The sequence below is a fragment of the Lichenostomus cassidix genome, chromosome 2 (assembly GCF_008360975.1).
Source record: "Lichenostomus cassidix isolate B80296 chromosome 2, HeHo_3.0, whole genome shotgun sequence".
NCBI lineage: Eukaryota > Metazoa > Chordata > Aves > Passeriformes > Meliphagidae > Lichenostomus > Lichenostomus cassidix.
In genome coordinates, this window is record NC_139482.1 from 120085713 (window position 1) to 120112067 (window position 26355).

Genomic DNA, 26355 nt, shown 5'->3' on the forward strand with positions numbered 1-26355 from the left:
TTGTGAGAGTAAGCAGTAAAAATAGCTATAGAGAAGCACATCAGAGAATTCTCTGCTATTATTTCCTCTTGCAGATGCACATTTTCAAATAAAACTCCAGCATCAGTTCTTGAGGCAATACACACAGCATTCTCTAAACTGCCCAAGCAGTGGTGCTATACCTATAACCCCAATCTAATAACACAAATATTAAAGCGGAAAAGGCTTGCATAAAATCTATATTACCACATTAATCTCAAAAGGACATTTGGCTAATATAAAATTCAGCATCATCTTCATTGATGGTTCAGGGAAATAAAGTTGTAATAAATTGCCGCAAGGCAAAGTACTAATGATTGAATGAGGCTATGCAATTAAGATGTAAGTTTTTTAATCACCTTTGAGGTTAAACATGGAAGAATTATGAGTAAAAGGGCAATTAAATGCCAGAACTTTCAATCTCAGGTCTCTTCATCAAAGATTCAGTTACCTAAATTGTTTTTCACTAGTTCAGACGAAGAGCTGGGTGTAACAATATTTCATGCCCCACAAGAGGAAGTAAAGAATACTCTCTCAAACAAAAGCATTATCAGGCTATCAAAATCTTAACAAAGAAAAATAAACTAATCAAGATTGATCTCTAGGGCTCTCAAGTTCCTGAATTCCTCAATGTTAACATTAGGTTATAAAAGTGAAAAGTATTGCAAAATGTAACCATTATCATCTTCATATCACATCCTCGAGTAATCTATATCTTAATGAAATGTAGTTGCATGAGCAGTGCACTTAATATTTCTGTATCTGTAACTTTTTATACAATTTCACATGCTCTGTTTAAAAATACTTCCCTTCTGAAATATTTTAAGATTTATTTTGAAGAGAAAAATGGATTTATTTATGCTCCAATCCTGCAGACTCAAAAACGTCTGACTTTTTAAATAAAACTATTCAAATTTAAGTGTATTAAAGACTGTCAAGCCAATTTAAGTTTTCTTCAAGGGACACAAGAAAAATCTAATACTTAGTGACTGAAAAATTAAACTAGCTGCAATCTACAGTTATTCATGAAAGTTATAGGAACATGATATGCATAGTATTGAAAACAGTAACGTTTTTCTACATTTCCAAGGAATGTTAAGATGGAGCAATTTAATAACCTCACTTGTTTTGTGAGGTTTTGTGCCCCTGTCTCTAGCAAAAAAAAATGGGGAAAAAGGAATATTGGAAAAGAGGTTTCTCACCCAACATCAGTAATATTTCTATTACTGCACTGTAAGATTTAGGCTACTATATTTTCATCATATAAACAAATAAAGACCACATGCAATTTTCCCTTGGGCAGAATGAAAAAGGGAGAAAAGAAAGAAGCACATTTAACAGATGCTAGTCACTTACTACATGATAAGCTGTTAGAAGGCGTATCTATTTCAAAATAACTAAATAAATTCAAAATTCACACCAGTTTGTTGCAAGAACTCACTGTTTTTATTTTAGACTAGGAATGTGTTATTTTGCTCTAACTTAAAATAGCTATACAAAATCCTCCTTTAAAAAATACCACACTGAAAAATGTTCCCTTAAGATCCACATGACAAAACTGATTCTCTTAGTGATTGAAGTGAACCCAAAGTATCCCTAATGAAAAACTTACCTCCAAAGTGGACAGAAGAGTTTAGGAAGATGGGAGGAGAAGAAGTATATTAAAATATGGTGCTTTTTACCTTTTGCAACATGTGCATCTTTATCTTCTCTTCATTTATACCACTAACCCTGTAGCAACAGTCACAACTGTACTGTATGAGTTTCACTGGGCACTGGTGTGAGTAATTAATGTTATTTACTAGATTTCATCAGGTAAAAAGTCCGTTCTCTGACTTTCAATAAACTTACAAGCCTCTTTGCAGAGCTGTTTACAACAGCCTCTCCAGCTTAACATTTCTGAGATATGTAGGCAGCTTTCCTGACACATGGAAAAGAGTGAGAATTACTGGAGTATTCAGCATCATAAAACACAGTCACTGATATAAAATCTGAAAATGTGCATACCAGCTTTTTATTGTGCGTTTACAGCCCAATTCAAGTTTATGAATAAAGTCTCATTGAAAGTTGAATTATTGCATATTGGGTACGCTGGCACTATAATAACACTAAACCAAAAACCAGAGCCAATTGCATTTCTTTTGGCTTCATGCACTAGAGCTTCTCTCTGTACATCTGTAATTTTTAAAAATTCCTCCTGCTTCTACAACAGCCTTCTGCTAATTTTCTTCAATTTTCTGCTCCACTAACTTAAAAGTCATTTCCTTAAGAAAACAGATGACAGACAACCTGAGTGACTGATTATATTGTGCCATCACTTTGTTTTTTCTCTGAGGCCTTAGTTTAAGAGGATGGATGTTAGTGTAAATGACAGAAAGGGGAGCTTCGCATAGGATTTCACTTCTGTTCAAAGACAAGCTAATGCAGCCTCACTGAGGTGCAATCAACTTGACAAATGGATGCTGTGCAGCCCTGTGCCTCCCACTGAAACCCGAGAGTCTGATTTACACAATATTCCCCCTGTAAACGGAGGGAAGCCCAAATTCCAATCAGACTTAACGCTGCTCGGCTGTATAATGGGTTGATCTGATAATTCCTCCCATATAATGAAATCTGATAATAGTGGGAAAAAATACATCAGAGAGAATGGAATACATTAATGAACTTGTAAAAATACACTTAAGTCTTAACAGATTTAATAAACAGAGGAAGGATGGCTCAAACCGGGAGTCTTCATATGTGGTCAGCAGTTCTCGGGTTTAACAATGAAGCTGACTGAAAATACAGAGTTTCTATTTACAATTGACTACATTCACCACACCTTTTTTCAGATGGCCAGGAAATAAAAAAAAAAAAAAAAGCATTTAAATATCAAAGTAAGCTTTGTAATATGTTTACATGTCTTGCCTTGTTCTGTTTCCCCTTCAAACTAAACTAATTCTATGATACAAGCTGTTTTCTCAGGGAAATGTGAGTCAGATAGAAATGTTTTCCTTCACGAAAAACAGTGTTTCATTTACTGACTGGAAAGAATAGCAAACATTTGCTTTTAGACTTCTATGATTTTTTTGAATTGAAAAACAAAGACAATTCAATTTCAAAACACTTTTCACACAAGTTCGACAGCTGGCACAAAAATTAACTGAATGTTTACACTAGAAAAATGTCACAGAAATGTCTACTAAAATCAGTACTTTTTCTGTATCATAATAAACTACTCTGATTGTCATTGTTCTCTACAAATAAATATTTTGCCTTAGCAGCTACAATTGTGACCAGAAGCTGTTCTCACACATCTACAAGTTGAGTAGTGCAGGATTTTTAGGGTTTTATTTACTTTGCTGTTGTCACAAATAGAAGAAAAAAAGAAAAAAACTTATGCAAACATTTCATGCTGAAGTGAATGGATTTCAACAGCTGCTGATTTGGTGACATCGAGAACCCCAGTGGAGATGTCCTGCTGAATTAACGTCTTGGAAATGTTAAAAAGAAACTTCAAACAGCCCTTGTTTAGCAGGCGGTCGAGGCTCGCTCTCGGTGGGGATCATGTGAAGACTAGCAGAGCAGTCACTCAGTCATGAATCAGACTTGTCAATAGTTGCCTATTTTCTCAACAGGTGTCTCAATCACACGTCATAATCCTTCCCCCATAGGCTTCTGTTTAACAGAAATGGCTCTTGCACAGGACACTGCTTTTCCTTACATGAGACATATATTGACTTCTTACAAACAGCTCCCTCCTCCAGCCTCTCCTGAGCTTTGTACTTGCTATAAACATGTCTCTCTCGCCTGTGTGAGCCAGCAGGGAAAGAAGGAGAACTGTAACACAGAAGCGAGGAAGCTTTTAATCCTTTGTTATTGCTGCAGATAAGCACAGCAAACACCAAACCATCATTCGCCGTTTTGTCAGATAATTATGAAGTGCTGTTCTGTCGAGGTACCCTTTGTGAATCCCTATGCAATAATGCACTTGGTACTCAGACAGAAAAAGGCATCACTGGCATAAAATACCTTACACTAGCTAAAATTGTGGGGAAAGGCTTCATAATAATTAGACAAAAAAATTGAAAAGTTTAAATTAAAAACCCGGGAAGCCATTTTCAATATTTTAGATATTTTTAATATAACTAACTTTCAGTCATTATTCTTTACATTATTTTTTGTAACTTAATTAATTTTCTGAAGTTTTGAAATCCTCATTTCTTTTGCAGGACACATATATTCAGGCAACTACAGAAGTAAATCAAATCCTATGGGTCCCAGATGTCAGAGTCCTGAACAAACGCAAGTATTCACAGAAAGTTTTAAATTACATACAATTTTTACCCAATAACAAAGTGTTTATATCTATGCTTACCCCTATGTTCTTTGAGTCACATCAGTATTAAGCAAATCAGGAAAAAGATTTAAAGAAAATTTTCTTGGCTTTTCTATCAAAAAACAACAAACCAGTAAATATTCTACAGCTCATCTTAAGCTTGCACAAATAATATAATTTATAACGTATCACCACACTACTCTGGGCTTCCTGTCGCCACCTTTGTTTTCCAATTTTACCTATCATATGTACAAAAATGCTGATGAGCTAAAGCAATTTTCTGTATTTCTAGACAAGTCTCTTCCTGCATGAATGGAAGAAGTGTGCCTGTAAAATAATGTGGGCTGGTTAGTAGCAGCATGCTTCACTTTTATAGTAACAGCTCCTGTAGAAACTACGGCTTCTACATGACTTGAAAATTAAACATAAAAGAAGATTTACCAAAAAATATATCAGCTTTATGTAATGTTTTGAGATCAGAAGCTCCCTTGTATCAGACTTCATTAAAATGTTCCATAAGGAAGGCAAACTCTCCAACTGTAGGACTGTATACAACTTAATGATTTTGAAGTATGTTTGAAATGCATGTCAAATGAAGTTAGACAGTAAAACTGGTGTGGTTTGATCATTCCAGCTGTATGTCAAAATTCTTCCACATTGTTGGATAACATGAAAGTGCAGCACTAGTTTCTGTCACCCTCAATTTAAAAACTTTTGATATACTACCTCTGAGCATGGAGTTGTTTAAATACTATCTCTAACATCAGTAAACTGCATGTACCACCTGCACCATGACTTGAATTACTGAAACACAACACTACACAATTAGAGAGATCTTCTCAGATTTCAGCAGAAGAAAACATTGCACTGAAGAAATTATAGCAAAGGAAAATATTTAAAATGTATTTCAAATGTGAAATATAACTTGATTGTGTATCTGATGTATACTTCATACTGGATACACCACAGTGACAAGGTATTTTAAATATGTTGATATATACTTGTAGTCTGGGCTAGGTCTTGAAAATGCTATGTAAGTGTGTGATCTTACATACAAGTGACTCCTGTGAATTAATTTTAACTACTCACACAAGTGCTTTGTAATGACACAGACATTTTTGCAATTTCTGTAAGAATGAACATAAAATATATACATTATGTTTGGGGGGTTTTTTTGTTTGTTTGTTTGTTTTTTTGCTCGGTAGCAATTTGCAAGACCTCTGCTCCTAATCATAGTTGTAATTTTATTTTATTCAGTTTTATTCAGCATTGTATAAGTATTTTGACATAGGACTGGATTAATCAATTGGTTTCAACATCACTGCTCAGATATATGCTGCTTCCTGCATATTTGTAAGAAAATTTTCATTTTTTAGGAGTTATTTTCTCTGTAATTTTTGACACTACATAAGGATATTATGCAGCGAGTATGCCAGATGATTATTTAGAGAACACAAATGGATTCTCTGTAAATGCAACCTTTAATGACATTTGCTTAGAAAACTTGCTGGGCACTGATGGATTCATTCTGAATGGGAGCCCAGCCTCATTCAAACCACATTCATCAAAAGCATCCTAATCATACTACCATATTAACATTTTGAACTTTACTTTCAGTACTTAAGGAATGGAATTCATGAAATAATCAAATTTAGGGGACAATTACTCTTGTTTTTCATATATAAAGACCTTTCAGCACAGATAAGGCATTCTTGCTGCATTCTCTGCCTTCTCCCAAGCAAAGAGTAAGAATTGATAAAAAGGGAGTAAACCCCTAACCTTGACATGTAAGCATTGTAAAATGGCACTTTCAATGTGCAATTCACAATGGTGCAAGTTCCATCTCATTCAGATGCAGATTATTTATTCCAGAAAAAGGACAACATTAACTAATTGATATCAAAAGTAATGCAAAGGCTACAACAGAAAATGCTTAGGCACATGGTCACAATGACACTAAGAAACAGGGAAGTGCTATTACCAGTAGAGAAAGCATTGCTAGAACTTGACCACACTTAGATCTAAGCTCCAAAGTTTAAAAGGTATATTGACAGATTAGATGTTTTCTGAAAACGAATAAGATGGAGATGTAAAATCTTCCCAGTATTTCAAGACTAAAGAAGCTTAAGTTATTCTGCTTACGAGACAAGGTGTGGGTAACCTGACAGTGGACCTGCAATACCTACGGTGAGAGAGATTTGGAGGAAGATGTCTCAAGAGTATCAAAGAGAAAGCCAAAATCTTGTAAAAGGTAGAGGAAGATGAGATTAGAAGAAAGGTGCACAACTTCTCCCAGAAGCAGAGGAGAGCAAGAGTGATACTGAGATTTTTCTTTCATCTGCCAGACAAGGAGTGGAATGGAAACTTCAGCTGCATGCTCTGGAGCACTGTCTTTAGGAAGTTTCCAGAGCCAATGCACTACACCAGTTACTCACACTGTCCAATTCACAACCTGAAGAGGCATTCTGACTTCTGTATACAACAGAAACCAAAGCATGTCACCTGGTTATATCACTCTTAGCTGGCAACTTGGCTTGTTTACCTTCTAATTTCTACTTGAAATGGAGAACATGATTGCAAATGCATAAGTTCATAACATATGACCTATAATTTTGTTTCATCTGATAAAGATCATCCCCCTCAAAACTGCACTCCTTATCAAACCATCAGTCAAATACCATCCTTTGATACTCTGAGCTGCTGTTCTCTCAATTGTCAATGATTTGTGATCTGGAACAAGGTTTTAGGAGGGAGATCTAGGAGGGAAGTAAGAGGCATTACTCAAAATGAGACCCTGCTCTTCAAGATACAACCCAGCCACATATCAGTTCTCGGGACAAGGGACATGAATTTCTGTGATTTCAACAATGAGCCTTTACTTTTCTATGCTTCCCACCACCTCTTTTTCTACCACTATGAACAAAAGCTTCCCCTTCAGTCACTTTTGTCCAGCTGGAGGCAATGGGCATACAAGTGCCAACTACAATATTTTGTAAAAAAAAATAGAAAGAGCAAGATGGTGTTCAAAATACAAATTACTCATTCTATAAAAATATAAATTTAATATAAATATAAAAATTACTATAAAAATCATGAGATAGGTGGAAACTGCAGCTTTCAGTACTCTGGGCTTTAAAAAAATTACTATAGGAACATCAGCTCTTAACATGACTCTGTTCAGAGATTCTCATGCACTTAGACAAGATCCCAGCCAAAACAAAGATGGGATCCTAAACCCAGACAATGTAGCTGCATTTAGTATTTCACCTCAGAACAACCTCCATTCACACCAGTTGAACTTTCATTTTTGACTCTGTACCTTGCACAGACCAATCATCTGGTAGTCTAATGGGACAACTCGTATGCAGACCTACATGAGTATGGAAATGTTTACAGGATCAGGACACTTAGCCAGAATTTCTTAATGAACTAGTGTTTTAAAAGCTCTGGGTGTTCTTTGCTTATGAATACTGTAGCATAAAGTATCTCAAATCGGAAGTCAGAATTAGAGGGTATATTTGAAATGTAGCCTTTAATTTTTCTCACAAGGCCTTGATTTGTGCTTTAGACTTCAGATCACAGTCTGTACTATTTTTAAAACCTCATTATTAACCTCTAACTTTACTAAAACTGTTCAGATATTATGAGTGCTACTACACTGTTACACATGGCACTGTCCTTAGGCTGCTGAGGGAACACATCTTGCCTAAATACGTCAGCAGTGATAACCTCTGAAACTACTTCTGGCAGGCTGTTACATCAGACTGTTTCATGCCTTCTCCTGCTTTCTTTCATTAAAACAAAATCTTTCAAGCAAATAATATACTCTCTTCTTTTAATCTTACACATCACTTAAAAAAGCTACATTTTTTAAAATCAAAAATCTCTGGTGCCTTTTAATCACTTAGTTTTTTGTCTGAAGTTGAAAGCTTATTGAAAATAGCAGTTTACTCCTTATCGCTTTTCTCACTGTCATGATCAGAAACTAGATGTTCCTTAAGATATTCCATAATTTTATCAAGTTCTATCCTTCCTGTTTTTTCAACTGGTTTCAGTACTGTTCTTTTCACTCCACTGCTTATTTTGTCACATTTCCCAAGTTTTACTATAACCCAATGCTTGTTATATTGCTGTATGTCCTGGAGGCTATTGAGATATGGAGCGCTCTAGGCATGTTATTCTAAAAGGCATATCTTGTACGCAGAAAATAAACTGCTCCGGAAGTTAACACTTAGCTTGCTACTCTTCCTTTCAGTTGATATAACTCTGTATTTGGTCATTGACTTAATGTAAGTTATTTTGGGTTTTGATAGGTAAATAAAATCCTGGTGTTTACTCATGACTTGCCAACACTGTTAGGATAGGAAGATGTATGTCTAAACATATTAAAACAAGATTCATAAGGCAGAGGCAGTATGACCAGCATGACCTAAAAAGTGTATATATGTAAGTGTATATAGATCTTAAAGCAGTCATTTCTCTAGATGAAGGACTAAGACAAATTGCACTTAAAAGGAGTGTGCTGAGGGGTAAATGTGGACATCCACTGCCACACTGTTCAACTGACTTTGAGAAACTTCCCTCAAAAGTGAAAATTACTTTCACCAAGCAGCTCCAGTCATATTAAAGCTATCAGTTTTCGCTTTTATTTTCCATATTTCATTACAACTCTGTTAAAACATTTGTTATAGAGCAAAACTGAGAGTCCATATAGCAAAGTTTCTTTAAAATACCAAACATTTGCTGAATGTTAGTCTTGTATCACTTAACCCTTAGAAACACTTTGACCGGAAAAACCATCAAAAATAGGAAGGATGCAGCCAAAATCTTTATTTTTCAGGACATTATACATTCTTTTTTTATTTTGATTAAAAGCCACAGCAAAACATAATTTTTGAGAGAAGAGTATGAATTTTGACTCTTGCCATTTATATTCGTCTCAGGTGTTACCTTTCCCAAATGCAAAATGATTTCTTTAAAAGTATAACTTTCCCTTTTATATAAAAATATAATATATATTGTCTAAACCACAATTTCCTTACACTCTACTAAACACAGACGGGGATGGCTAGAGGCTACAAATCTTTAGGTTCTCCACTGATGCATAAACTAAACAAAAAAGACAACCTTACTTGTTTCAGAAAGCTTTATTAGAATAGGAATCTTTGAAGACAAACACAAAAGATTCTAATATGTTTAGATTTTATAATGTAAACAACTAATTTAATGCATCACTAACAATATACAATACTCGCCATCTTGCACATGAATGCAAGGAAGAAACTGATGTAATCCTTGAGATATTTCAAAATAATTAATTTGAGAATAAAAAAAGAACTTTTATTGTGTAAACTCTCCTTGTTTGCCTTTTTTAAAAGGATCAGAAAATTGCAGTACTTGAACCTTTGCTAAATGAAGGTAACAAGCAATCTTTTGAACTGGCCTCTAAATTAACGTGTAATTGCCTGAGAAAGGGTATTTGATCAAAAGGGTTTTAAGTGTTACTTATCAGGAGAGTTCCAAAAAACTCAAGATCCAGTTTATTTAAATGAGGGCCAAGAAACTTTCAAATTATCTTAAAGTAGTTTGACATGTCTAAATTGTGTCTTTGCCAGCATGTCAGACTTCCTTGCTAGTATTTTTGTTCAGTAAGGGTAAATGGGGTTTTAAGCACTTCTGGATCAAGCCAATGTTTGATGCTTCCTTTTAATTTCCTTAACTCCCTCTCAAACTCACATCTTCTTGCTTAACTATTCTGCAGCTCATTAAATTATAGCAAACATTCCTTCACCCTTTTTTTTTCCAATTACTTTCCTCACAAGCATGGACAGACACATTATGACCCAAAAACCCCACAAAAAATGGAGCCTTTACTTTTTATTTAATTTGAAAGAATGATCCTGTTTTGTGGCACATTCCAAAATGAAGCCCCAGGTTCTGCAATATTCTCTGCACTGATGAACTGAGGCACCCTGGGAAGCCCCACTCACAGGCACAAAGCTTCATGCATGCCCAGCTCCCCACTAAATTACTGACAGTGTGTTATTATACCACTTCACATAAATGACAATGGAGTATTGAATCAAACATGACAACATAAAAATCTTCTCAATTCATAATTTCATACAGCATGCTGTGCTAGAAAAAACTACCCCAATTATTCAAAACAATATTGAAGTAGGAAATATTTGGAAGGCAGTCTGAAGTAAGACTGACTTACTGAAAAGCCCAGTGTTTTGAAGAAATGTCTAAACAGGCGTTCTGTGACCTCACAAACCATCTAAAATCTTTCCATTACTGGGATAAGCCTTGTAACCAGTATCAGCAAAAGGTGTTATTTTTATCCAAGTGGGTGAGGCATGGTGGCTGCAGAGCTCCATTGCTATCAACATAAGAGACTTGAGGTTTCGGCACTTGTCTTACTTTATCTACAGCCAATGAAAGAGATTCAGCAACAGCAGCTGCCAAGATGTCCTTTATGAACCCATGCCATGCAACCAAGTTTTAAATATCCTGAAACAAATGTATAGCTCTTTTACAGACAGCTGAGGAACTGAATGCTGGGGAAAGAAAGATTTTTTTCTGTCTGCAGGTTATGCTTAGAAGAAATACACAAGGGAGGAAGAAGAAGACTTTCCAGGTTCTGCTGGGGAACACAGTGACTCCATCTGAACATCTTACTACCTAAAATTGCCTTTGTAGCCTGACCTGGCAGTCTCAGCTCTGGGTCCATGTGGCAGCTTCCAACCATGAGGAGCACATGGCTGGGAGGTTTGAACAATGCCGCCACCAGCTGGATACCTACCCGAGGCAGGGATGGGGTTTGCTGTAGAGCAAAGCAAGCATTTTCCCCCAGGAAACGGGTTTACATTGGAAAGAGCAGTTATGCTTTGGCCAAATCTGCTCCCAGGCTCCAGGCAGATATTCTGCATTTTCAACTGTAAATACCTTTAGAAACTTAGAAGTTTTCTGTTATAGTTTGTTCAGCTTTGTCCACTTGTGGTGAAAACCGGAGGGGAAGATTCACTTGATGGTCAATACTGGACTGTGAAAAATCATAGCTTAAGCCTCTTTATCTCCCAGGATATGAATCCTTCTTTTCATGATTCAGAACAAAGGGGTTAATACCAAAGCAGAATTACACCAAACTTTTCTGCTCATGCAGCTCTATTGAGCAAACTGTTCACTGAGTCAAAAAACAGAACTGCTCTGTGGTTACCACTTTGTGTTCCTGGGACTACCCAGTTGTGCCTCTCTGTAGCATAAGAAGGGTTCCTAAAGAGAATTCATGGTCCTGTGGGGGTAAGCATGGAATAAAACTTACATCTTCTGCATCTTGTGTGAGTGTGTGAACTCCTGAGCTTATTGGTAAAATAGTTCATCATCTTTCCCACCAGTTTTGTAAATCTCAGCCATTTTCTTAGTTTCACTACAAATGCCTAAGTACAAAATTAATTATTTTTTTTGGCTAGAAGCATTTTTTTCTTTATTTTGGACCAATTTGAACTGGTGTTTTTTTGAGAGGATAAAGGATGAGAGAGGAGATTTTGGACTGTAAAATCAATTATTTGTACAGCCGTAAGGATCTGTGGAAAACTAGGTCTCACAGTCTCTCTAATGATGGGAAAGAGAAAGAATGAATATGAAGAAATATTGATAAAATTTAAAGTTTAACTTAAGAGTTCACTGCTTTGGTTTTGCTCGATACCTCCATTCTAGTGTTTATTATCTCAAGTCTTGGATCCTTGAGAGAATGAACTACTTGGAAGCAGTCTTACATTTAGCATATGTGAAGGATCTTGCTGGAATGAAGCATTAGTATTGGAACAAAGACAGTCTGTAAGGGCTACAAAATGGAGGACACAAGCACATACAAGCACAAACTCCTGTATGAAGTAAGGATATTGCACATTTGATGCTTTGAAGAGAAGGTTGGGCAGTGACTCCTTCCTGTCTCAAAGAGTGGGATGTTCTGACTCCATGATCTTAGAAACCCAGTGTGACTACAAAAAACCTGTATGTGAAATGAGTTTGGAGGCAGAGAGAGGGACTTGGATTTTATGTTAAATGAGCTATAGGAAAGAGTATAAACACCTTTTTTCCTGGAGATGACTGAAATTTTCCATCAGGGCATCAATGACAAGCATGTAAAAAAGGAAAGTGAAATAATTTTCTCAGATAAACCATTAGTCACCAAGCCAGGGTAAGTCTTCAGCTCTTTCTTGATGGTATATTTAAAAAAACATCCATGGAAGAAAGCATGGATGTCTAAGAACTGAGTTTAATCATAGTGCTCCTAGCTCCACAACTTTCTTGTGCTCATACTTACAAAATTACCTGTTACTAATTACTTATGATTCCTGACCTCATTTATTTCCCATGAAGTCTATTGTCAGAGCATTTATTATGAGATCCTGGCTTCTTGAAATGAATCCTTGAAATGAAGGGGTGTAGAATGTAAAATTTAGTTTGTACTTGCACTGTGTAGATCAAGGGTTGTATGAGGACTGTGCAAACCAAAAATTATGAATTTTCATTTGTGCTAGATGCATGCATAATACCAGCCGTGTGATATTATTTCAAGAGATGTGGAAAAATTAGGTGGCAAACAGAATTTTGGCAAAAGCACAGTTCTTCAAATGCCACATGTGCAAATCATTATTTTGTCTTGTAGAATGGTTAAGGAAATATATTTTGAAATGCCAATTATATAATTAGAGCGTTAAGCAACTTCACTGAATGACAAGTGATTAAACACAAATCAACAGACAAAGCATTACTTTGATAGTGTGTGGAAAATACCCCAGAACAACTCTGGCAAGCACAGGGTGGGCAACAAAGTTGAGTGTATATAGCTAATGGCTTTCTTCGTCTAAAATTGAGGTGCCGACAAAAGAGGCAGCTGGGCTTTGACTGAGTGTTAGTTTTAATTCATAACTTTGAAAAGTTTTACCAGTCCTAGAAATTAAAATGGATAAAGCTTTTAAAATTTAAATGCTGCCTGTTAAGGGTCAAGATGAAAAATCTAGATCCTTGTCAATCCCAACTGCAAGACAAGCTACTTGGGGGTGGGTCTCCTTCCACTTGATTTTTGCTTCTATCTCTGTTACCAACTTTTGTCTAGTAGGTGTATGTCTATCCATTTTTAGCTGTTGAGTAGGAGAAGAACCTACCTCTGTTGTCTTCCCCATGTTTTTCCCTGACAGGGAAAAATCTGTTAGATTTCTTGATAATACAAGTGGGCTGAATCTCCTGCTGAAGCGTGACAAGGCAGTAAACTGACATATTTAACTTTTCCAAACTTCTCCAATACCTTTCTCTTTTAAGCTTCTTCCCTTTCCTAAGAGCCACAGCAGAAAAAAAAAATCAAGATTTTTACATTCCACCATTGTTCAGCTGAGCTTAAAGTAACAGCAAAACAACCAAACCAGAAACAGATTGCAAACTTAGGATAGCGAACAGCTGGTCTGTGGTCCACGAAAGGTTGGCTCACTGTATGTTGTTAATGCTTTTCTTTCCACTTCCACATGTTACACTGCACTGAAAAGCTTGTTAAGGTATTTTAATGCAAGTAAATACTAAGGGTGCTGTTCCAGAACAGCTAAACTTCTGTGGGTCAGAGCTGCTACAACCCTGCTCTTCCTCCCTCCATGTGCCACTCCTGATCTCCTATGTGTGCCAGGTCATGCTACTGCACTGTGAACAGCTTTAAGGGTACTAAAGAAGACTAACATTTCTACAAGAAATTTACTTCTCTGTACAGTTAATTTTTGCCTCATCCCCTTTAAATGTCATTTTACAAGGTGGGTAAGCTGAGCCAATAGCTTGCTGCTGTGGAAAGGGATAGTTCCCTCTCCTCTCCTCTCCTCTCCTCTCCTCTCCTCTCCTCTCCTCTCCTCTCCTCTCCTCTCCTCTCCTCTCCTCTCCTCTCCTCTCCTCTCCTCTCCTCTTCTCTCCGGTGGGCAGTCCTGATGTCTCCCTTGTTTCAGCACTGGTATTCATCTAAGACCCAGTGGATCAGTTCAGCTTACTGAGCTGGCTACAAGCTTGAGTTTACACCTAGCTCAGCAGTTTAGGAAGCAGCCAGGACTGGAGATGAAGTAAACGGAAAGAACAACCAAGGTAGAGTGTCTCACCTTGAAGATACTCAAAAGCTGCCTTGACACAGGCCTGGAAAGCCTATTCTAGATGGCCTTGCTTGAGCAGGGGCCTTTGGACCAGGAGACTTCCAGAGGTCCCTTCCCACCTCAACCATCCTGTGATCCTGTGAACCTCATCACTCTTGTAAAACCTCACCAATAGCAGTCATGAGGATGTTTCACCTTTTTTCTCTTTTTTCAACAGAGGAAGACAGTCCCCAAAACATTTAGTCTTTGTTATTAGTTACGAGTTACACACCAAGCATGTAAGATAGGAAGAGACTGCAACAGTAGCATTTCATACCCTGCTGACATTGCTGTGTAAACAAACATGCATACACAGGGCACTGAAAAATCCTATTATGCATCTTCAGCAAGAAGCAGTCACATTGGGAAGCTACTCAGGAAGCCCTGAATGAGAGCCCTGAAAGAATCTGGCAAGGAGATAGTCATGCCTTGGTTTGCATTTTTTTCCCATTCAGCAGTTAATTAGTAACTCACTTTTTGAAAATTAAAGATTACACTTCCTGAGCAAATACGAACATTTGATCTTGGGCTCATCAAGGAAAACTTTAGCAGCTGCCAGGGAAAAGCAAATGTTCTGTCACGTACATCCAGACTGACATAATGCGAAACAGAAAATGAAGAATACAGAGAGAATGTACCAACACTTCTACATAGAGTCATGGGGAGCACAGCAGATGAGGAAAAATACCAAATAGCAGACAACAATCCAGTGAGCCTAACTAAAACCTGATGGGATGACTCCTTACTGCAGCATCAACCTAAGAGACAGAAGAGTGAAGCGTGGTGCTATATATCAAAAGTGGTTTATATTTCTGTCCTACATGAACTGGCTCTTTTGGAGTGCTGGGTACTCAGCTGTGGCCATGCTTCACCCACCCCTGAAGGTTACAGAGCTTTCAAGAAGAGGGCAGCAGCCAGTGAGACCCTTGCAGGAGGAGGCCTAGTTGTGTGAGATGTTTTCGCAAGATCAGGTAGGAGTCCTGATGCTGAAGGGCCTGTAATGCAATTGCCAAACTTCAGAAAAAATGCTAGAAAATTTTTACTAATTATAATTCATGTTTTAACATTTTATTGAATTAGCCACTTTGAAGAAATGATAATTGCATTTACAATAAGTAAAGCAGAAATGAGCTGACATGTGAAGCGTATAATATCAACTACAGGGAAAAAAAGAAAACAAAAATGGATATATGTATTTTTTAAAGAAAACCTTAACATTTTTTTCTTTTTTGACCATGTCCAGGACATAAAAACCCACTGTGAAGTAAATCTCAACACCTAGAAAATCCTAATTTCTCCTTAGAGAAAAAAAACCCAATATTTGATCGTGAATTAATGTAGTGTCCAGTAAATCATCTGGTTTTCTGACCTGGAAAGGTATCTTAACAAAAAACACAACCCCATTTATCTTTTCTGGTTACAGCATTGGACACATTCTTATCCTTGATGTACTCACTGACTACACCTTTAGTCACCTTTGGCTTTTGTAAATCCCCGGGATGCTGCCTCCTGAGTGTCCTCTACAAGCAATTCTCAGCCCATAACAGATGTGGACCTTCCTATGGGTTATGTATTTGCTGTTACACCGTAAAGCTCTTCTCAAACCTTAATGCTCCAAGCACCTTCACTTGAGCCTGTCACACATCTCTGAGGTCTTCTGTTCCTTGAGAACTACTCTACCCTTCCTGTATTCAAATGACATCAGGAGCTGCTCACATCTGGGCATCCCCACTGTCTGCTACCCCTGCCCAGAAATGCATGTTTTCAGGTCAGCAACGATGGTTTGCTACAGACCACATTTCAGTTTGCTTGCCACTGCTGTCTGTTAAGCTTTCCATCAGTGATTTCTGAAACTGCTGAGCATGGAATCTTCCTTTCAGTACATCCTCTCCAAGTGGGGCTTTCTGATCAAGTCTATCTTATCAATAGCTCTTCCACTTCTGCAATTTCTGCCCCTGCTCCTTTTCTTTCCAGCTATTTTTATATTTGAAAATAAAAGCGTTACTAGTGGTAGACTATATGTAACATTTAAAAATTGTTATTTGTCCTGAAAAGTAAAATTTTTCTAGTCTGTGCATTGCAAAGTGCCGAAGAGTTTTGAAAATACAGTCTAATATACAACACAAATATAATGGATAACATTAAGAAATCAAGGAATAAAATGATAGGCATAAAAGGTTCATTGGTATCACTTTAACAGCACATCTCATTGGGAGTATTAGGTCTTCACCTAATACAAACAGCTGAAGTCAGTAATAAACAAATGGACAGTATTGCCAGCTCCAAAAAACATGCATATGTTAAAACCTCCAAAATAATCAAAAAGTATTAAAGCAATGAGACTTTAAGAAAATGCACTACTCTTTGATCTGTCTCCTTGAATTCAAGTACAGAACTGGTCACTCCTCAATGAACATTAAGTAACTTGGAATTAAAAATTCACTTGTACAGGAAGAGTACTCCATGGCAAGCATTCAAAATCTCAAAATGGGCCCAAGCTGTTCTTTCTCATCACCAGCACTGACTTTTAAATAATTTTATTTAAAAATGAATGTTCATACTTTCAATTTGCCTGCTGTTCAGCAAGCCTAAAGAATTCACTCAAGATGTTTTTCCTTTCACAGCTATGACAACCACAGAAGTGTGATACCCCTGAAGCAGATACAGTCACTCAGAGCTATAACATTCAGAAAAACAATTATTATAAAGCCTCTAAAGATGGTAACATTGCAAGTTTCTAAAATATATATGTAAACATGGAAGCTGAGTTTGACATTGGCTTGTTCAATGCATAGCAGAAGAATGTCACTTCTTAGATTAAAACTATGTCACAGGCTGTCTTGTTTGACGTAGGCCATCAAATTTAACGTAGTTACCATTATAGTGAATCCAGTGATGTTTGTTGAGTGAAGTATATCTATAATAATTTTAAGGTATTGACTAGAGTCCTCTAGGGGAAACATAAATCTCCATTTAGTCCAACTGCTAGCATTACATCTTCTACCTAATAGTTCTTAGTGTGTCTGCACTCAAGAATTCAAAGAACCCTTCATGCGTCACAGCTCTCTAAAATTGGAAGATATTTCTTTCTATCAGTAATCAGAAATTCAGGTTTCAGTACTCTGAGATGTAGCAGTGCAGAAGATGTCTTTTTTTGGGTGGGGTTTTTGACCACCCCTTCTGCTTCACTCTAATTTCCTCTCTTTATCCCACTTCTGTGGCCTTTAGACTTTCACTGCCCCATTTCCCTGCACTTTCTCAGTTTTCTGCTTCAACTATTTTTGCTTCTATAGCCTCCTGTCTATGAGTTTTTCCCATTTCTGTCTCTTACGTTTCATATCTTGAATTTTCTCAGTCATACAAATACAAAACTACCTGGACTTCCTTTCTGTTACTTTAAATCACCCACTTTCAAATAATTCCTCAGCTTTACACTATATGCCTAAAGTCCATCACAAGCCCTGAGAACAGGTCATCTCCAGTCCCACAGTAAGGTAAAAAACACCACTCATCACTACCATTGCGGAAAAACTCAGGTTTGATTGAGAAAATCAATAGAAACTGGAGACCATTTTAACTAAAAGCTACTTGTAGCTAAATTTTACTGAAAAAAATCCTCCAAAGAATAGTTGCCATTAAGGAAAGAGAAGTTTATAGTTACAGTCAGATAATGGGAAACAAAAAATAGAAATAAATCATTCAGGAAAAAAAATCTGAGCCCCATTAAATCTTTATAAAAGAGGCTGGCATACCTGAATGCAAAACCCAACAAAACATAGGGCAGGAAAGATTGCAGGGGTGCTTTAGGAATGTTTCCTGGTTTTTCTTTTTGTCCAAAGAAAAATGAAAGAACAGCAATTGCTTCCACAACACTGCTTCACGTACAAATGAGATATGCCTTGTCAATCAGACATTTGAAATACACACTAATTAGTGTTCCAGTATGATATGTTTATATTAATCTGAAATTGCTCAGACAAAGTATGTGGGGAAAATATTTGAACTCATTAAAATCACAAGCTAAACCAATCTAAAGAATGAAAACTCCCTACAGAGTACAGGAAAAGAGCAAGAGACTTGAAAAACTGCAGTGTCAAGTCTTGACATATTTGAAAAAGCCAGATAATATACTTATGTAGGATTGTAAACACTTTGGTATCTGCTGGGTAACAAATCTCCCACTGGATATGAGTAAGGAGATACATTGCAAAAGCCAAATCCAATCTAAAAGGTATTCTATAGTGCTGGAGATGCCATTGGCAACATACTGTTTTTTTCCCCTTTTTCATTTCTTTTTTTTTTTTGCTCAAGGTATGTGATCAGCTGCCATGTACCACAGTACTGTAGTTCTTCTGCCACAATATAGTGACAGATCTGGTATACAGGTTTTTATTAGATACTCTCACATAACACTTTTTATCCCTTTCCCCCAAAAAATATTCCAGAGTCTCATTCCTAAAGTGTTCCATAAAAACCTTCTAGAAATTATAGATTTCAATATTTTAGAATGAATGTGAGAAAAATTATCTTCATAAGCACAGAAGCAGACAGTTCCTGAAGTCAGACTATGCCAGGCCTCACTGCTGACACAAATCACCATCCCTCCACTGAAATCACAGGCTGCAGGTGACCAGCCCATCCTAATAAACACACAATACTACAGAGATAATTTAAAAGTAACACATTACACAAGTTAAAGAAGAATTTCTAAAATTCAAGTTTTATAGCATGCAGTTATCTTGCACTTATTTAATTTGGCACTTTAAAATGTAATTCAGTTTAACAAAGGTGCAGCATTTCTGTCTCCTATTCTTAAAAGAATAATAACTGTATCAAATCAACCTACTGTGAGCAAAATTGTAGGAGACAAGGAAAAACATACCAGTCACACAGAAACAATAGAGAAAAGGGGAATTTTCTTTTAGCTAGTCCATTTATAGCTCTAATTTTGTCAATAATGTATTAATTCCAGTGCCCGACAAACACTTGATTTGCTAATGATTAATTTTTCTCTATTTATTCAGGTGGTGGCAAATGATGCTTTAATCCAGTCCTGCTAACCCCTTATCAAACGTACCCAGTCAATAGCATCCCTGTTCCCCAGAAAATGAAATTCCTTTGACAGTTAGGAAAGGCGTGAGCAGAAATCTGTGCATCCTGTCCAGTGTGTGGATCTATTTTGTGAGCCACTGATTGGCATTTGGCTTTCAGATTATTATTTTCTTTTGCTCTCAGCTCAGATGAAGTCTTTGCACAAGTGATGTGGGTTCAGTAACACAACAACCACCCCATCATGCAATAACAAAACATTTTTCTTTCCATTTTAAGAACCCTGTGGAAAATTATGTAACTAAAACCAATTATGAACTTTTTTTTAAACTTCAAATTGAAGCAAGATGAGGAAATTCTAGCTACATAATGGCCCCAGTAAAATTAATTCTACCTATCTGTGAATTTGCTATGATACAATATTTATCTATGTGATTTTATGCAAAATTCTTTTCTTCTCAGAAGAATATCGTATTTGGAGGACTGAATGGGTGGGTACATTTGGGATCAAACTAATGCTGCACATAATCTGGAATTTCCTAATTTCTAGGTGCTTGACTTTGCAGGCTCAATAAAAGTTTTTCATTTGGAAGTCTTAAATATATAATTATTCAGATGGTTAAAATGTGCTTTCTGCTTACAGAGTCTTTTTTTCTGTTTACATATCATACTCTAGCCTAAATAAATGCTAAAACAAAGGCCAAGCTGGCTGGTAGCCCAGAATGTAGCTGTTACCAAACTGACAGGGACCACCTTAAATTCATTGAAATGTCTAAATATCGTACTTGTGTTATAACTATATTTTAAAAGCCTATCTTTGCTGAAAGAAAAATGGAGCAGCTTTAGAGCAGCATAAACAAGTTGCTGGATGAAATGAGAATTGAATGTCAAAGTATGGTCTGACTTACCACAGCTCTCCATTACTGTAAAACACCAAACACTTAAGGGCAGGAAGTATCCTCATGTTACCATGTAAATAACTAATGGGCTTAGTTTATGCTAACAACTAACTTAGGAACTTTCAATAAAAAACCCACCAAACAAAAACATGGCTAAGAGTGCCTGAAACTTTTCCCCAAAAATTCTGCCAGTTCTTAAGGTGACTTTCCTTTTTTTTCTTAGAGAATCTTGCACAGAGTCTGATAAAATGCACGGCAAGTGTGAACACGGTACAATTTAAAGATTACCTGCAAAGGCAAGTAAACATGGCAATTTTTTCTAATCTACTGAAGATATGAAAAGCTGCAAGGTTTGGTTTAATGTTGTCTTCTACTTGTTTCCTTTTTGCTTTTAGAACTTTCAGAGTATTGAAGTCTTGTCTTGCTTTTATACATACGAGTGTTGGAGGACAAGACAACAAGAATGGAAGTCCCCCTCAGTTCCCATCTGAAGCAGCAGGGTGATGAATCATTAACATTGAGCCTTTTTTTTGCTCCTGGCTTTTTGCCAGAAGCTTGAATTAAATGTTTTAGCAACAGCCAAACAAAATGGGAGTTTTACACAGTCTGATTAAAAATGCCTTTCCTCTCTCAAATGCCTGTTTCTTGTGACAGATGATGCTAGAGATGATGGCTTCATCTCTCTGTTTTTCCAACTACTCATAATCTTTTAGCAAAAATAGGATAGACAAGACCTGATACATACATAAAAGCAAATAAAAGCTTTGCAGAAACCTTACATCTGACTTTAAAACCAAAGCAAGATCTTCAGGCTTTCCTAATATGTCTTAAAAGTATGTAAAAGGCAATATAGTTTTGTCTCCTCTTTATGTCACTCTTTGGATCTAATCAGGATTTTAGTAGGGCAAGATAGGCAAATCCCTGTGACAAGAACATGCCATATGAAAAGCACAAGATATGTCAAAATTTAAAATATACTACTGCTGACATTCTGGCCTTACCAGATATTAATAAAATTACAAGAGTGTGGGGTGAAGGTATTATACCTGGTCATGGCTGGCTTCAATGGAGCTTCCGATACCTTGGAAAGTCATCTGCACAGGAGACAGTGTCAAACAGGTCATACACTCTTTGCCATTTTGTCTATCACTGTAGTGTACCTATAACAGAATAACATACGTAATCTGCTAAACACCAGGTTTGCACAAGGGAGTCATGCTAAAATACTGCCCCTTTTCAACAAGCTTGTAAGAAGAATTCCAGACATTTACATTGAATTCATCTTTAATATTAAACAAGGAGTGTGTAAAATAGTCTAGATAGTCACGTGCTGAACTGGGGCCAAATTGTCCTTGATACGTCTGTTGCATAATTTTTGAAGTGCTGTGTTCTTTAGTTTCTGACAACTTTCAGACTGAATTCGAGAGGTTGTATCTACATAAGAATCTAGTTTCAAGGTAAAGTTTCCAACCTACATGTCATTTTTAACAGCATACTCTAGCTTACTTATAAAACACCCAAGTACATCATTACAAGCTCAAAAACCTTGCCAATAATAGTTTAAATTTTTCAACTGCAATTGGATTTCTAGTAAAATCCACTAACTCTTTTGACACTACTATTGTGGTATATATTTCAATTAAATCAAAATGACAGATAAAATGGAAATTTCAGGTTCTTCTTGAGATACCTAGACTATCCTTTTCTAAGAGTATCTCATTCCCTACAGGCATCAAGATGTGCATGTTGAACCTGAACTTGCATGCAATACAGAGGAAAATAGTGCTTCTACTAGAATTATTCTTTTGTCTTCAGGTTCCCTTCAGATGGTTTTTAAGTCCCCTAAAGGAAGGATGGATTTTAATATGATGAAACAAAATTAAATTAAATGTTGCTAGCATTTTGTTATTAAGAACAGGTTGCCACTCATGTTGAATTGTTGAAATATTACAGTTCTCTGCACAGCTCCTGACTTCTGGACAGGCAGATCAAGCACTTTGTTCTACAGCAGAGATGGAATTTAGTTTATGGTGGTAATTTACATTGACTATGTGACCCCTGTCAGAACTGGAAAGAGAGATCAGCTCTGCTGGAGACAGACCTTTTATGTTGGTATCTATTTACAGCTATATAGCTCACAGGCAAAAGGTACATGGTAAAGCCTCATCCTGACTTTTAGGCTACAAAATAAATATTATTATTTCTGAAGAAAACTAGGAACCACATTAGGTTTATTCCTGTGGAAACAGTTTAGTGACAATATAACAATTGTACACCATGTATTAAATCCCCTGTGCCTAACTCTTCTCTGCCACAGATGCAAATTGGGAATACTTCAACTGATGTAAAACCAGTGCAAAACTGGCTGAGTGAGAGGAGAACCAAGCTGGTGCTACGTTTCAGGATTACTTTACTGACAACACATCAAAACAGTTTTGTTGTGGCCAAAAGTAAGATACAGAATGCAAAAGTCTTGTATTGTGTATAGAAATACTGCATTCATTCAGCCCTTCTTAAAGCTTTCTAGATTATTCCTGCCTCTCTGCCTCTCAACCCCCACAGTATGTGCCTACTAAATTGCTTGTGGCTCTCTGCCAGAAAAGCCATACTACTTACTTAGAAACCACAAGAGGCCCCTTCACATATACAATGGCTTAACTTTGATTAATTGAAAGAGGTATGAAGGTATGAAATTTGGCTGGCAAATATAAACTGAAGTTCTTTAAATGTCAGGGACTACTGTTATGACAAAGGCTTATCAAGCTTCCACAACTAGTTGCAAAGTAGATATTCTGCTGAGTATGTGTTGTGGGAATGCAATGTGGCGAAATGGGGCAGCAAAGATCAAGAGGATGATTCTGTACCACAAATATGACATCGCAAAAGGGCTAAAATCTGCTGACCAAGAAAAGCACACATGTAGAAACGGGAAAATGGCACTTACTGAACTGTACTGCATGTTTGTAGGCTTACTTTCAGTCAGAATAATATGAGGATACAATTCTCTAGTGTCCACTGCAATAAAGAATTATTAACAAGCTGAAAGAACGGGAGATATCTAGAGGAAAAACTATTAGTATTTCATGACACTACTATCTGTAACAGCAGGTTTGACTCATATCTCCTTTAGAGTCCCACATTGAAATTGCAATAAGTTCAGAATTTTGGTACCTTTCTAGGCTCAACTTTCCCAAAGGGATTTCATTATGCAGTTTTGGCCTCATCTCAATGTATCAAGGCTGTTATTTTGTAATTTCTCAGACAACAATTCTCTAATTATCTCTTGCTCTGTTGAAGCTCTTCATCTGAACCAAAATAAACACTTTCTATATTAATTATATGAATAGTGACATAAAAGACAAAAGACTGGACTTTTAATAGAAACAAAATAAAACCTTGTCCTTTCATCAAATCTCTGTAGTCTACAGATTTGTGCAGTCAGAAGAAACATTCAGACTTCTATATTTGGCATGCGTATGTGCAATTTCCCAGTAATCCTGTTTTGTTATTTATCAGACCAGTTGCTACATCCTCAAACTACATCATTTATTTCCTCTTCAAGCTGTATCTACAATCTAAGTTTTGGGGTTTTTTTATATACGTATTTGAACAGAATGTCCAAAATAGGCACTCAGAGAGAAATAACAGTAGTCAAATAATTATCAAATAGCCCAAATAGCAGCAGATACTTCTTGGGTTTTGGACAGCAGCATGTTGCAAATATTTCAGTTTATAAGTCCATGCTATTATGACTGAGTGTGGGAAGAACCCGAACATTCTTAAACTCTTCTAAGAATATCATACCCTTTAAGGCAGGGGAACATACAAGCACAGCAAATACCTGAATCAGTATCTGTGATCAAGAAGTGGTGGCTGAAGGCTGGCCAAGTGCTCTGATGGTGATTATGTAGCCATTATTGAGATTCATGACAACAAAAATAATATAGAAGTTCCTCAGTGCCTTAAGAGTCAGGAGTGCTTAAGTACAGCCCATCTCACCATACCTCTGTCAGGCAGGTAAGGACACTTTGTGGACAGACTTTAAATGACTCATCCAAATCCACTTGGCACTGGCTGGACTGAATGGCAGTGCTAGGACTGTAATCCACCATTAAGGCCTCTGGCCTAACCACAATTGGTCATTTTCTCTTTTCATATGTTATGGAGGTAAAAACAAAAGAGTTATGAAAATAATTACTCTCTATGTCCAGGACCTAATTTCCCGGCTTCACTTTTTATAATTAAGGGACATTCACAGATTAGCTCAGTGCATTTAAGGATTAAACAGCAATGAATTTTCACTCATTAAAATTCAGAATGTTATATTTAGATAACATATAAGCAGAGATTTGATGGAAAAGAATTGGGATCTGGTTAGAAAACAATGGCCAGCATATAGATGTCTCTGGTAAGGGTTGTGCAAGTTTCTGAGCAAAATGCAAGACTCCAGCCTCAGACTATTATGAGTGATTTACACATAATTCTCCTCCAAGGTTTGTCTACACAGCACAAAGCGGTGTCACCACAACAAGATCCTGGCAATAACTCTAAATGAGCCTCCTCATTTATTGGGAAAAGCACACAGCACTGCCAGTTTTTCTCCTGGGTAACTACATACACCTGAGATAAATCATGTATAGCCAGCTCAACAATCCCAAACACAGCACTCCACCGTGCTGTATGAGCAGGGCATGAAACCTCAGTGTGTATAACACAAAGGGCATCCTGGACATCAAAATAAAGAGAAAAATTCTAGAAGTAAATTTTTCCACAATGCCACATATTTACTCATATATGTATGGGTTTTTTTTTTATCAGTATCCATATTCACAGGAGATGCAAGTGTATATTCCTTTTACAGATTGCTTCAGTCAGGAACAAGCACCATAGAAGGAGTATGTATTAGTGGGTACCATTCACTGGAGCGTGTATATAGAACTGTATGTGAAGGTTTGAAACCACTTGACAACTATGTTGAAATTTGGCCCTTGTTTTTAATATTTTAAATTACTGAAGAGATGCAAATTATTTTGATAGGCATTTATAGCTACACATAAAGGAAGATATAAGATGAATGTTTACAGTGTTAGAACAGAATTTGGAATGGCATAGCCAGAATTCTTAAATTTATACATTATTTTATACAAACAAAAGTAAACTACACTGCATAAAACTCTATAAGAATTACATTTAAGGATACTGCTATCGTAATGCTGCTTCAAAAGCAGGAGATTTCCCATTTCTCTCATATTTATATAAAGATGTCTCTTCACTCTATCTTTACTGTAATACCCTTCCCAATGTGCAAGTGTTCTGATAGAAACTACAAAAATATTTCAGGATTTATTTTGCAATAAGCTGCTTTATAAAACTGGATCAATATGCAATTTCACATAATGGCCATAGTTAAACTGCAGAAATTATTCTGCAAATACAATGTCCCTAACTTCAAGAACAGCATAGTCTGCTGGCCTTCAGAGTGAATGTCTGAATATGAACATCTATCCTTTTGCACGAACAAGGGCTGTGGTTTACCGAGTCACAGCACAGGAAGGTGAGAGACCTGTTGTACTACTACTTAATCATTAAGCTTGACCATAATACACCAAGCTACTGTTAGAAATGAGCCAACTGTACTAACTAGAATCTGAGGGGAACAAAAATGAAGGCTACTCTTTTCACACGCTGCTGCTTAGGTGTTCACAGTTTGAAACACAACTTCTGTCAGGACAAACACTTTCTTTCTTGAGCATTTAATAATTTAAAAAAATAATACAAATTACCAAATGAAAGAAGTAATCCGTGACACTGGAGTTCAAGTTTCCAAACTGAAAACTACTCTGAGTCAAAGCATCAGCAGGAGTCTTAGAATGCTAGACAGAAATAAACTAGGTAATAAAATGCC

General features: G+C 36.7%; 1 protein-coding gene across 5 annotated transcripts in view; it reads right to left on the reverse strand.

Annotated features, from left to right (window-relative positions):
• STAU2 (staufen double-stranded RNA binding protein 2) overlaps window positions 1-26355 on the reverse strand; it is a 171245-nt gene that overhangs the window by 40181 nt on the left and 104709 nt on the right. For 3 of the 5 annotated variants that reach the window (XM_085053043.1, XM_085053042.1, XM_085053046.1), the window contains one exon: window positions 21497-21610. The exons of the other annotated variants lie outside the window; for them this stretch is intronic. In XM_085053043.1, the coding sequence (XP_084909169.1) occupies window positions 21497-21610 (114 nt within the window). The remainder of the gene's footprint in view (window positions 1-21496; window positions 21611-26355) is intronic. 5 annotated transcript variants of the gene reach the window in all.